Below are 12,071 nucleotides of genomic sequence, written 5' to 3'. Positions count from 1 at the left end.
CACAGTCTAGATAGAGGAGCGCCCGGCAGAAGTCTCTAGTGCACCTGCTCTATGGGCCACAGGAAGGAAGCATCATCCAAGCGTTTGGGCTCCATGACGGCTTCATGCGCCGCTGAGCAACTCTCATAGGAATGAACCGGGCTCCACCTCGAACGCTGTCTCCTCTGCTTATTATACGTTCTTGGTTAAAATTAGAAACAAATGTGATGTGTGTGTTTATCTTGATCTTTCTACTGCCTTTTTGAATGACTGCATTAACAAATCAAATTGTTCAGCTGACTAAATATATTTAGAAATGATACTTGTACATGATTGTGTGTGTCCTCTTTAGTAAAGTGTCTTTGTGGACAAATGAAAGACAGGTCAGAATCCAGTCTGCCAACACTGCTCTGTCACTAAAATCCCAGCATGGACAGAGAGACGCAACAGCAGGTCGGGGTAGGTGGGGGACGCTTCTGCTCCTAAAAACAAGAGAAGGGGTGGAAATAATGCAAAGAAGCACCCCCCCCCCCCCCTTCTGTAACTCATTCTTCACCTGTGACACAGCTTGAATTGTCACCTGTGGAATTCAAATAAGGAGAGGGCTAAAGAATGAAAGCGAGGGGGCAGCTGAAGCCAGGGCAGATAATTTACCCGTTTCCTCTCGGAGGAATTCTCCCCACTGTGTAGCGCGGCAATGGCTATGCCAAGAATTTGGCCCGACTGTTTTCAGTTGTATTAATGTGATAAAGAATACCCCGCTTGTTCACTCCTTTACTTATCCATCATAGATGGGGTTGACAGGTGGGAGGCTCCCATCTTTAGAACATGGTGCTGATGGATTTGAACCCCACAACCCTCTGAATCTAAGAGCAGGTATGCAGCTCCCTCGGCTATGAACATAGTCCACCTCTGCAGCAGTGTAGGAGGTTATTTTTATTTATTTTTCCGGTGAGTATCACAGAGGGAACTTACTGGATTGTGTTATTGTTCGGTTTTAGGCTAAAAGAAAACTGTTTGTAAAATGCAGCACCCAAGGTTTGACTCTAATTGGCTCTTGTGAAAGTGTAACCAGGCTTTGAAAAATGCAATGATTTGAACGGAAACAAGTCTTTTTCCCCCAAAGATTGCTGTGTCTCACTTAAATACATAAATACAAAACTTGCATTAAAGGCAAGGCTCCTTCAGCACTCGGTTTAGCTTCTACAAAATCGTTCAGCTGTCACATATCACAGCTACAATCAGCTTTACAGCTCCTGTCCACCAACAGAAAGATGGTCAAAGTGTCTCTTATTTGGTGGAGCTGCAATACAGCCAAGATTGTGTTAAATATATGGCAGACAGCATAACAAATAGTTTTTTTTGAATAATCAGTACAATAGCCAGTAAAAATGACGATTACACAGAGCTCTTCTGTTAACGTAAAGTAGGAACTAGCACATACATAAATCAGCTGACAGGTTTGTATGTCTGAGAGGAGCGGAAACTTACAGTAAGCTACTTACGTGTGTACAGACTAACATTTCACAATGAAAAGCAAATTTCTTTCACCTGATTTAGGAATTGTTACAATATTTTTTTTGATCAATTTTTTATAAAATCAGAAAAAGTAAACACAACCTTTACAACAGTTACAAACAACACACTGGAACGTAGACATAGGACATAGAGGATAACGGGAGGGAGGGAGACAAAACAACACATGCAGAAACAGACAGACACAAGACAAGGGACCGATCAAGGTCATGTTCATATTAATACTCATGGCAGTTCAGTTTGGCCGAGCTCCTAAAGTCACAACATTCAGTTGAGCAGTTTTCAATATTTCTCTTGAGTCAATAATTAATATTTCCAAGTCTACAGCGCTGATAACTCTTAATACACAGAACTCAAAAAATGTGTTCACAATAAGAATTTACTAAAGCTTTTTTAACATGCTGGACATTGCAGACAACTGTCCAGAACAACTAAGTAGCTGCACGCAATAATTTGCATCAAATGCATTTAGAAAAAAACAAATATGCCTTTGAAACATTTCCTCTTTGGGCTTCCTGCTGAAGACTCCAGAAGTGACACTGTTCAGGGTGAGTGATTACCCCCCCCCCCCCCTCCCTCCTAATCTATCACCATGAATTCCAGGATGACAAAACGGAAAGTTTCACTTGTCCAACTCTCCCTGTCTAAGTTGTCTCTGCCCAGACTTGCCCTAATTATACTGGTTGGACAATTGTGCAGAGTGTAGGTTTTACCTGTGAACAGACATCAAATGGAAAAACACGGGCAGCTAGGCATTAGATGCCAGCTGTTGTCATTTATCATGTTGAATCAGATGTAAAAGACAGCGGAACAGATGGAAAACCCCTAATAAAAGTTGCAGAGGATAGACTTCCTGCCCTCCATGTCTCCTCAGACTTTCTTTCCGCCTCCCTGTACACAGTTGATTGAGAAACCAGTCAGAATAACAAAGCCTTGAGAGGCGGGGGGGGGGGGGGGGGGGGGGGGGGGGGGGGGGTCTCTGGCTTGGATCAGATTGAGTCCAAATTGACATCTGGTTTTTCTACTCCACTGTAATTGTGAGTGGGAGTGCATGCACGCACAGAGGTGCTGGTGGTGCCGGTCGAGAGCTGTGCTCCGTTTCAGCGGTTAGGCTATCTCTGAGGGTAGGTGTGAGTGGATGTCTGTGTCTGATTGTGTGTGAGTGTGAGAGAGACAGAACGCAGAGAGAGGAAGACAGAACGACCAAGGGGAGAGATTTGAGAGTGACAAAAGGAGAGATGAAGGAAGACACCAATAGCTACAAGTTCATCACAGGGCCGGATTCCCAATTTCATGTGACTCAAGGCCTCCCCCCCAGCAACAATCGCAAAGTTGCAATCATCAAGAACATGTAGCCTATACTTCCACGATAGCAAATCAGGTGTCTTCTGCATGGCTCAGTGGAGAAAGATGTATTTACAATAGCCTCATTATAAAGTGCATTCAAGAAAAAAAAAAAAAAAGTAAAATGTGCTGTATTTATATAGCGCTTTTCCAGTATTAACAACTGCTCAAAGCGCTTTTACATCTACAGGGAACATTCACCATTCACACACATTCATACACTGTGGCCGGGGCTGCCGTACAAGGTGCCACCTGCTCATCAGATAAACATTCACACACATTCACACTCCGATGCGCAGCACCGGGGGCAACTCAGAGTTCAGTGTCTTGCCCAGGGCCACTTCGACAATGACTGCAGGGGCGGGGATCGAACCACCAACCTTCCAATTGGCAGGCAACCGCTCTACCACTGAGCCACAGCCGCCCAAGAGACAGAACAGATGTTTAACAGAAGTTTTTACAATTAATCTTTCACAGTCCTTGGTGGCTACAGAGTAATTATTACATGTTTCAATATGTAGCCAATCCAATACCTAACAGTTTCATAAAGCAGACAGCTAGGGAAGCCTCAACTTAAAACCAGAGATTATTTTTAGTATGCAAAATGGGAAATTATCACCAGCCATGAAGTAGGCAATTGGTGTGTATGGAGTAAGAGTAAACCTTTGGCTACACTGTTGCATGGAGTTCAAAGCCAAGATCATGTTTATTGTTTCATAACAAACTAAATATTTTTATTATTATTTTATTTTAACTAATGGGCCTTACAACTGGCCTCTTCACCTGCCTCCTCCTGATCATTCCCTGCCTCTGTCCATCTCTTTGAATCTGCAGCTCCTGAGGTCTTCTCCTGCTCTCACCCACCTGGTCTCTTCAGTTTACTGCCTTCTCCTTCTTGATTTCCCTCCTCCTCCTCTTCCTCCTCTTCCTCCTGTGCACTACTCAGAATTTGAATATAAATGATTGTCTCAGCACGCACCGCATAGTGTGTTGTAACGCAACGCCACCAAAACAGCGACCCTCTTAACGTTATGAATTCAAACATGCCAGTTTATAACACTTGGTATTATGTTGTTCTTGTCTTTTCTAAAATCAAACATAATATACACACATAGACAGGCATAGACAACGTTGTCTTGATGCGGACTCGTCTTTAGCATACATTACATTCATTAAAAATTTAAATAAAAATGAAACGTGTTTAAAACTTCACCTCTAAAAACTGAATTCACTGTCAGAGGCGCGGGGGGTGGGGGGGGGGGTAGGTTTGAGAAAGAGGAATTCTTACTGAGGCAGACCATGGTAAGGTTGGTTTTTGGACGCTGGATTTTAGACACACTATGCAGTTTAAAACCAACTTGACCGCGGTGTGTGACAGCTCTTCCTCACTCACTGCCCAGGAAGCTACAGACTGCTTTTGACGTGATTTAACATAATCTTGTGTTTGAACCGGTTGGAAAAATCAGCATATAATTAGCAAAGTGAGGACTGCGTTTATAATGTGATCTAACATTATATTTGACGGAGCACGGGGTCCCTTAGATACCCTGTGCCCCTGGGCAAGTGACCAGTTACCCTAGTGGATTTATAGAAGGACAAAAAGAACGAGGTGGGAATAAGAGCATAAGCATGACAGTGTGAGTCAACGGAACAGTGCACATGTGCATGATGGCTAAGAGGTGTTGGTCTGTCAGTCTTCTAGTGATAACCGTTACGTTAGGTCTTCATCTAACTATTGCCAGGTGATGCGTGAAACCTCACCTGACACCGGGTCTTGGTTTGTCTTTCCACTGTTCCAACAATCAACACTCTGGTTTGGTGGAAATAAACCTTTAATCCATCCATTTATCTTGAGATAACGCTTGTTATGAATTGATACTATAAATAAAATTGAATTCAATTCAATTCAATTTACAATGCTGGTTCTGCACTAGGCATGCATGATTTGGGGGAAAATAGGAATCACTAATTCTTTTAGCTTAGAATTGATATCATGATTCTCTGCCAGGATTTTTGTCTCATAAATTGTGTTTATTGCACACAGGAACCATGACAAAACAATTTGGCAGAGCCAAACAGATTTCTTGTGGCACATTGCGCATCACTACAAGCCTGTTAACATAGAGGTCTCAATGAAGAGAAGGGAGAGCATCACAGTACTCGGGAGACATTTAAAACCTATTTTATACAGTCTATGTTTAAAATTACAGGAGAAAGTAGTAGTGTTTGGGATGCAGTCGGCTCGTTAAATTAAATGAGAACCAACGTCATAAAAAAATAAATAATCCAAATTATTTAAAAATTAAAATTGTGAACAGGGTGAATCGCGTTCAGATTTTACAACGATTAATTGTGCAAGCCTACTCTGCACACTCTAAAAGTATTGTTTATTTATATGGAGTCTGGTGCGTTTGGCGATGGCAATTTCAAAGCCGTTTCTGGTTAAACAAAAAGATTTCTACTCCTTAATGAAACTGTTTATCTATTAAGGGATCCTTTCCACTTAGAATAACAATCTGAGCCTGTCTGTGACCAAAACAGCACTTTTAGTGGAAGGAAATTGATGGTGCCCATTTGTCTAATTTGGGGAACCTATCACAGTGCTCTCGCTCAACACTGGACACATTTTGTTCATACTAGTCCCTTAGACACAAATGCATGGGGAAATAGGGTTAAAACATCCAGAATTACCCTTTAAAAGTTTAACATTCTTCTTGTGGCCCTTACTTTCTATTTGGACAACTATAAGCAAATAAAATAGCAATAACATTTCAGAAGCGTTTTATTAAATCCTAAACTTTAGAAAGGCCCAGGTCATTACCATTCTAGTCTGACGAGAGGAAACTCTCTGTAAAAAGTCTTTGTCTCCTAATCTATAGGACAGAAGCAGCTCAATTTCCAGACATCAACTCAGCAGTTTTTAATCTCTGCTGAGGGATGAGTGTTCCCTCACTTATGGCAAGTAACTTCAGACATCAGGGCTGGGATGGCTCGGTGTGCAGAAGCACGGCCTGCTGGTAATAACCTTTGTCGGCCAGGTATACATGCCTGGCTTGATCAGCTGTTTGAGTTCTCAACAAAGCTTGTTCATTCTTCTTCTTAGTCTCTCCCATCTCGGTTTACAATTTTACTTAAAACTAACTTCCCAGTGAGAAAATGGTAGTCCAACTCACAATGTTTCAATATATGTAGCAAGGAAAATACGGGCAGCAAAAGAACTGCAAACAACACAGTTCTTGAGTAAGTAAAAGAGCTCAACTATAAATAAAAGGTTGATCCGTACCGTCCATCCATGCTTCTCCACGGCTGGTTTGGGGGGTCTGGTTTCCTCATAGCCACTTCCTTCACCTGAGGCCTGAGGAGACCAAGCAGACATTGTATATTGTCATTTTTGGTTTTATTGAGTGCACAGATTACAAACCTGTAATACCTGAAAGTGTTCCTTAAACTGTGGGAGTCCTGGCACCATGTGTGTCATTTTCATGGACTTATGGGAAATTATTGGTACAATCCAAGTCAGCTATAAAAGGAATTTAGTAATTTAGTGTTTTTTAATGAGTATATATTTAACTCTTTATGTTATGTGTGCTCGGTGTGACAGTATTATTGGCCTATTTTGGTTGTATGTTTAGTCCTTAGAAGCAGCAGTTTTTTTGCTCCACATGCTTTTAAATCAAGGCTGAAGACCTACAGTGGCTAGAAGAAGTTTACACCCCCATGCTAAAGTTCCATTAAAAAGAGGAATAAAAAACATCTTTTGGATATTGATCTTAATGCCTTAATTCAAAAACTTTAGGAAAATCCAACCTTTAAAGGGACAACAATTTGTTTGTGAATGAATAAAGTATTGTAAATAAATAAATGTTAAAATACAGGGGCATAAGTATACACACCCCTATGTTTAATTCCCATAGAGGCAGGCACATTATTATTTTTAAAGGCCAGTTATCCTGATAAAGTTCCCTTGGCCTTTATTCCTCTTTTTAATCAACTTTACCATGGGTGTGTAAACCTTCTCAAGCCACTGTATCTTTTTAATTCATTGTACTGCACTGTGAATTATATTCTTGTAATTTATCTGTTTAGTTGTGTATACATTTCTAATTGCATGTTAATGTTTTATGTAAAGCACTTTGATTTCAACAGTTGCTGCAATTAAATTGCCTTCCCTTTATTGCTGTTAATGATGTTTTTATGCCACCCACTTGGCCAGGTCAGATATTTTAGTCTTTTACTTGGTTAAATTAAGGTGACATATACTACTAAACCCTCCTGAAATGATCAGTAGTCTATGTCATTAGGTCAAATGTTTTTTATTTGCAATTCTATCAGACAATGTAGAATACAATAAGTAGTTGTAAAATTCTCCCCTAGGTAACTTCGTAGCTTAAACATGTCTTCTATAGGGAAACAGCTGTGTGTGAGGTTAGCATTTGAGATAAAAGACACATCCTGAAATCAGAAACCAGTCATTTGCACATGCAATGGGATTCTCTCATCTAATCCACACAACATCTATCTGTGATAGATCTGATGAGCACAAGCGTTAAAATCTCGGGCCCTCTTCTGTCAGGACAAGGTTCTGGTGGTCTGAGCGAGCAGAGCAGCTGTGAAGGCAACAACAGCAGAGGCTGCTGGGTGGTGGGCTGCAGCGAGACACCTGTGTTTGCTTGTTTGTATGTGATTGTGGGTGGTCAGTGGTGAAAAGGCTGCTCTCACACGCTTATCTGCTACAGATTCACTATTGTTTTGTGTATTCCTGTATTGTACATCTGTACCAGAGTGTCTGTGTCCCAGCTGGCCAAGGGAAGTAAGTAGCCTGGTTCTGCCCGAGGTTTTTTTCCTCGCCACTGTTGCACGAATAGTTGCTCTTGGGGGGTAATTGTTGGGTCTTTGTAAAGTATAGAGTCTGGTCTAGACCTGCTCTCTGTGAAGTGTCCTGTAATGATTTGACACTATGAACAAAATTGAATTATTGGAATAAATCAACAAAGTCCAGTAAAATGTCAGTACTTGTTCAAGGCATTTCCCAAATGCAGTGGCAGATCCACCGGCAACATTCTTAGTCCTGTTTGATTGGACGGGTTCCTGATTTCAGACAGCTCTAGACCACGGGAATGGTCATGCGCCAATGCAGGCAAGAGACTGCCGACGCCGGCGATGCCCGCGCTGAATATGGGCCGTGCAGGATGTGTCCCACAGAAAGCAATTTGCTGGTTTGTGATCCGTCTAAATTGTGATGGTTTGGTTGGTTTGTTTGAAGTCACCGTTGGTTGCAGCTCTAAATTGAACGAAGGGAGAATATTACCCAATGGTAATTTCTCGCATGTGTGACCGTTCCCTAAAGCAAGCTTCTTATTTCTTGCTGGCCACTGTCACCAACTGAATTGAACAGTTGCTAGGATCAGCGGCAGCTTGTTAGCAAATTAGGTTAATGTTAGCTCCATGAGTTGGTTGAAGTACAGTACCTTATTTCAGGTTGGCTTTTTTTAGTGTTTCCAGCTGACTCCTTTTAAAATGATAATCTTACTATGGCTGAATCCTGAGGCAAAGGCTGCATGTCCCAAAAGGCAAAAAATTAAATAAAATCAGCAGTGTATGATCCATATGGGAGACATAGAGATGGTTATTCCTTGTATAATATCAGGATAGGAAAAATCTAAGATCAGACTGTAATGTTGATTTTTAACAGAATCCTGTTTGGCTGTCTTGCTTTCATACTTGTTTGTATTTCCACACAGTATGTAATGAGAGAAAATCTTTTAATGTCATTTACCACATCCGAGTCATCGTCATCCTCTTCACAGTGCCTCTCAGCAGCACGGGGGTCTCCCACCAGCCTCAGCTCACCCATCACACCCTGTTGCAAAACAAAGACGTGTTTTGATGTTAATGATACATATCATAATGTCAGAACAGCGTGCACACACACACACAAACACACACACACACACACACACACACACACACACACACACACACACACACACACACACACACACACACACACACACACACACACACACACACAGACTTTGGTCATATTTGTGAGGGAATCCCTCCCTTTCTGCCAAATCAGATAAGCTATTGAAGTCTCCAGTTTTAGCCTGTGAAGTGCCGTTATCTCTGCCTCACACAACCAATCTGATACATGTTCCAGCACAGGATACTTGCACAGATACTGTAGCATGAATGCTATCTGACTGGGCCCATCAAAGGGCCATTAGCTCTAAATGAAGAGGTGGTTTCTCTGCTCTCAGAGTTATTTGAAGTTGACTCTCCAGCACCAATTTATGTCCTGAGAAAAAAGTCGAATGGGTTTTTTAAGAGAACTTTGAAGATAAACAGCAAAGGCTCTTTGACGCTGAAACCTTGTCTCTAGACGGGCTTTTTTACAGTGTTAGTCAATGTGTCATGGTTATTTTTGGCACAAATTGCTTTAGATCTTCACAATAAACTGCAGATGCCATGCATGAGAAGGACTAAACTGTCTACGCAGCATGTTTTTGCTAGTGATGGATGATGATGAAAAAAGAACATCCACTTAACAAATCCTGCTTCAGAATGGAATGTCCATTTTATAAATACACAATGTAAATATTTAAATGCTGAAGAAGCCAAGTCTTGATTTGATTAGAGGAAATAACCTAGACCTCTCTAGCTCAGGGTCATGCTAGGCTCAACAAATAGCAAATGGCCAACATTTCCTGAAAGAAAAAACAGGGTTAATTTCCTTTTTCCAAATTCTGACAGAATATCTGATTACACACTACTTATATGTGCTTGTGAAAAAACAAACAAACAAAAAAACACTCAAACTGTGTAGCAGAGTTGCAAAGTGGTTTACAACTAAATAAGCAGCTGCCTTCCAAAACATTTCTTGGCTCCGTGCCTCTGCCGTCTATTAAAAGTGACTGAGTAACTTCCATCTAAGACCTTAAAAGTCTTTTAAACATGCATGTATTACCGATATGTCCTCAACATGGGACTTGGGTTGTATGTGTTACTTTATTAAAAATGATAGAATGATCCATCTTTTATTATTGATTTTGATCTGATTCTAAGTGAATTAGGAAATAAACCAACAGTCAATAGTGACTGTTTGTGAAATGCTCCAGAGTATGTAAACCACTAAAGCGATACAACACACAAGTGACAACAGGCCTGCAGTTGCATTTGCTCTTCAAGCAAGTAGCCAGCGGGGAAATTACTTTAACCCATTGACAGCTAAGGTCAACTGCTGGGATTTACAGCGGTGAAATGACTCATGGTTATTACACCCCAACTGTGAGGTCTTCCAATTATTTGTAGACTACTCTCATAAAGCTGGTGGCTTAAGGATGGGTTAGGCATTTGTGTTGGGGTTCAGAGTAGGCCAATTAAGAGCAATAAAATCATTTGAGAGTCATTCGGCCAAGATGTTTCACATGATTAACTATGGCAAGTCAAAACAATGAGGTGCACTTCAGGCAGCAGCAGCAGGAGTCCTGAGATGTCCAGTCTTCCTACTCCAAAACAAGCATTAAGTCCTTAATGTATTTTTTTTATAAATAAATACAGTATATATTTAAATTTCATATAGCTTTTAAATAATTTCATTTCCGGATTTCATTTCTGAATATTGTTTTGTTGAAAACAGTTGAAGCCTGCATACACACCAGAAACTTCATGGGATCGGCTCCTCCAGCTTGGCCGACAAAGACCCCAGCGCCGGCCTCCAGCTCCATCTCATCCGGTGACCTCTCAAGGCGCATCACCTGAGGGTCTGCTGTGTCACAGTTGAGGTAGAACATCACCTTGTCGTCCCTCACAGCGATGGCAAAACGGGTCCAGGTATCCCTCATGGAGGGCACCTGGAAGCTGGCCGCCTTGTACGACTGCTGGGAGCCGGGCTCCGTGTAGTACAGGATGACGTTCTGGTTGCTGCCCTGAACAGCAGACAGCTTAACACCCACGTACATTATCTGCTGTGCGGAGTCTGTGACGGAGAAGATGACACCGCCCCTGTCAGAGGTGGGTTTTAGATTGAAGATGAGGGCAAAATCTCGGTAGAAGGGGCTTGGCAGGTGGGCGCGGGCCAGCTGGCCTGTGTTGGCATCGGGGCCAAAGACAAAGGCAGGGCTGTTGTCGGGCCCGAAAACCTGGCTGATCGTACTAGGAGGAGGATCCCCAATCAGCTGTAGCAGGGAGACACCACTGTCTTCTAGATGGGGGAGAGAAAACAAATGTAAGGCTGCAATACACACATTCCAAAAATATTGGACAATAGAGGGGAAGGAAGAAAGGGAGGGCTGCATGGCAGTGTAAATGTTAGACCAGGCTGGTTGGGGTGGGGGGGTGAAAGTGAATGTGCCGGATGGGTGCCAAAACAACTGCTGGAACTTGCATAGGACTGTAGTACGAGTCTTTGTGCTAGCACAAAATAATCAACATCATAGTTGGTCAAAGATGTTTCCTGTTCAAACTGAAGTATTGACCCATTTCATAAAATGTAGATGGACAGTCTGCCTCCAAACATGCTGTTGGTATGTTTGAAAAGCATTGGCAAAGCGACTCTGCTAAGGGGACCGCAAACAAACAAACCACGTAGGAACTTCTAGAAATATGGAAAGGGTCGGCATGGAGAGGCCATATGGGACTAAGAAAAGCAGATGACTTTAGCAGACACTGCATTCCAAAGAGGAAACCAGTGAATGACAAACTTGCACTCCCTTATCCGAAGGGAGATCTAGAGGCATAGAAGGTACATATAGTGCATGAACATTCGACTTAAGATGCTGGTCAATTTAGCCCTCTCAGTATCTGAGTCCCAATAACTTTACACTTAAATGTCTGTCACGAGTGGGCGGGTTAGCTCAGTTGGTAGAGCTGGCGCACACATACAGAGGTTTGCTTCTCGACTGCAGGTTTGACTCTGACCTGCGGCCCTTTGCTGCATGTCATTACCCTCTCTTCCCTTTCATGTCTTCTGCTGTCCTGTGAAAATGAAGGCCTAAAATATCCCCCCCAAAAAAGTAGCACAGTACAAAATCTTTCAAGACCTTACTCTTAATCCATGCTCTACCTAAATCAAATGAGCTGTGTTCCCCTACCTGCATAACCAATCAGCATCGTACACAAATTGCAGGGGTCAATCACAGAGTCATAACCATGCTTTAAATAATTGTTTCTCTTTTCGCTAATCAGCTGTCATTGCAGGCGAAGAGTGCAAC

At 42.1% G+C, this 12,071-nt stretch overlaps 1 protein-coding gene across 4 annotated transcripts in view; it reads right to left on the bottom strand.

Moving 5' to 3' along the window:
* Positions 1–12,071, bottom strand: part of col18a1a (collagen type XVIII alpha 1 chain a) — a 94,732-nt gene that overhangs the window by 34,394 nt on the left and 48,267 nt on the right. For all 4 annotated transcript variants that reach the window (XM_034884856.1, XM_034884854.1, XM_034884852.1 and 1 more), the window contains 3 exons: positions 10,518–11,062; positions 8,636–8,719; positions 6,143–6,214 (listed from right to left, as the gene is read on the bottom strand). In XM_034884856.1, coding sequence (XP_034740747.1) covers positions 6,143–6,214; positions 8,636–8,719; positions 10,518–11,062 — 701 coding nt within the window. The remainder of the gene's footprint in view (positions 1–6,142; positions 6,215–8,635; positions 8,720–10,517; positions 11,063–12,071) is intronic.

Source organism: Etheostoma cragini, chromosome 11 (assembly GCF_013103735.1).
Source record: "Etheostoma cragini isolate CJK2018 chromosome 11, CSU_Ecrag_1.0, whole genome shotgun sequence".
NCBI lineage: Eukaryota > Metazoa > Chordata > Actinopteri > Perciformes > Percidae > Etheostoma > Etheostoma cragini.
This window is presented reverse-complemented; position numbering and strand designations above follow the sequence as displayed.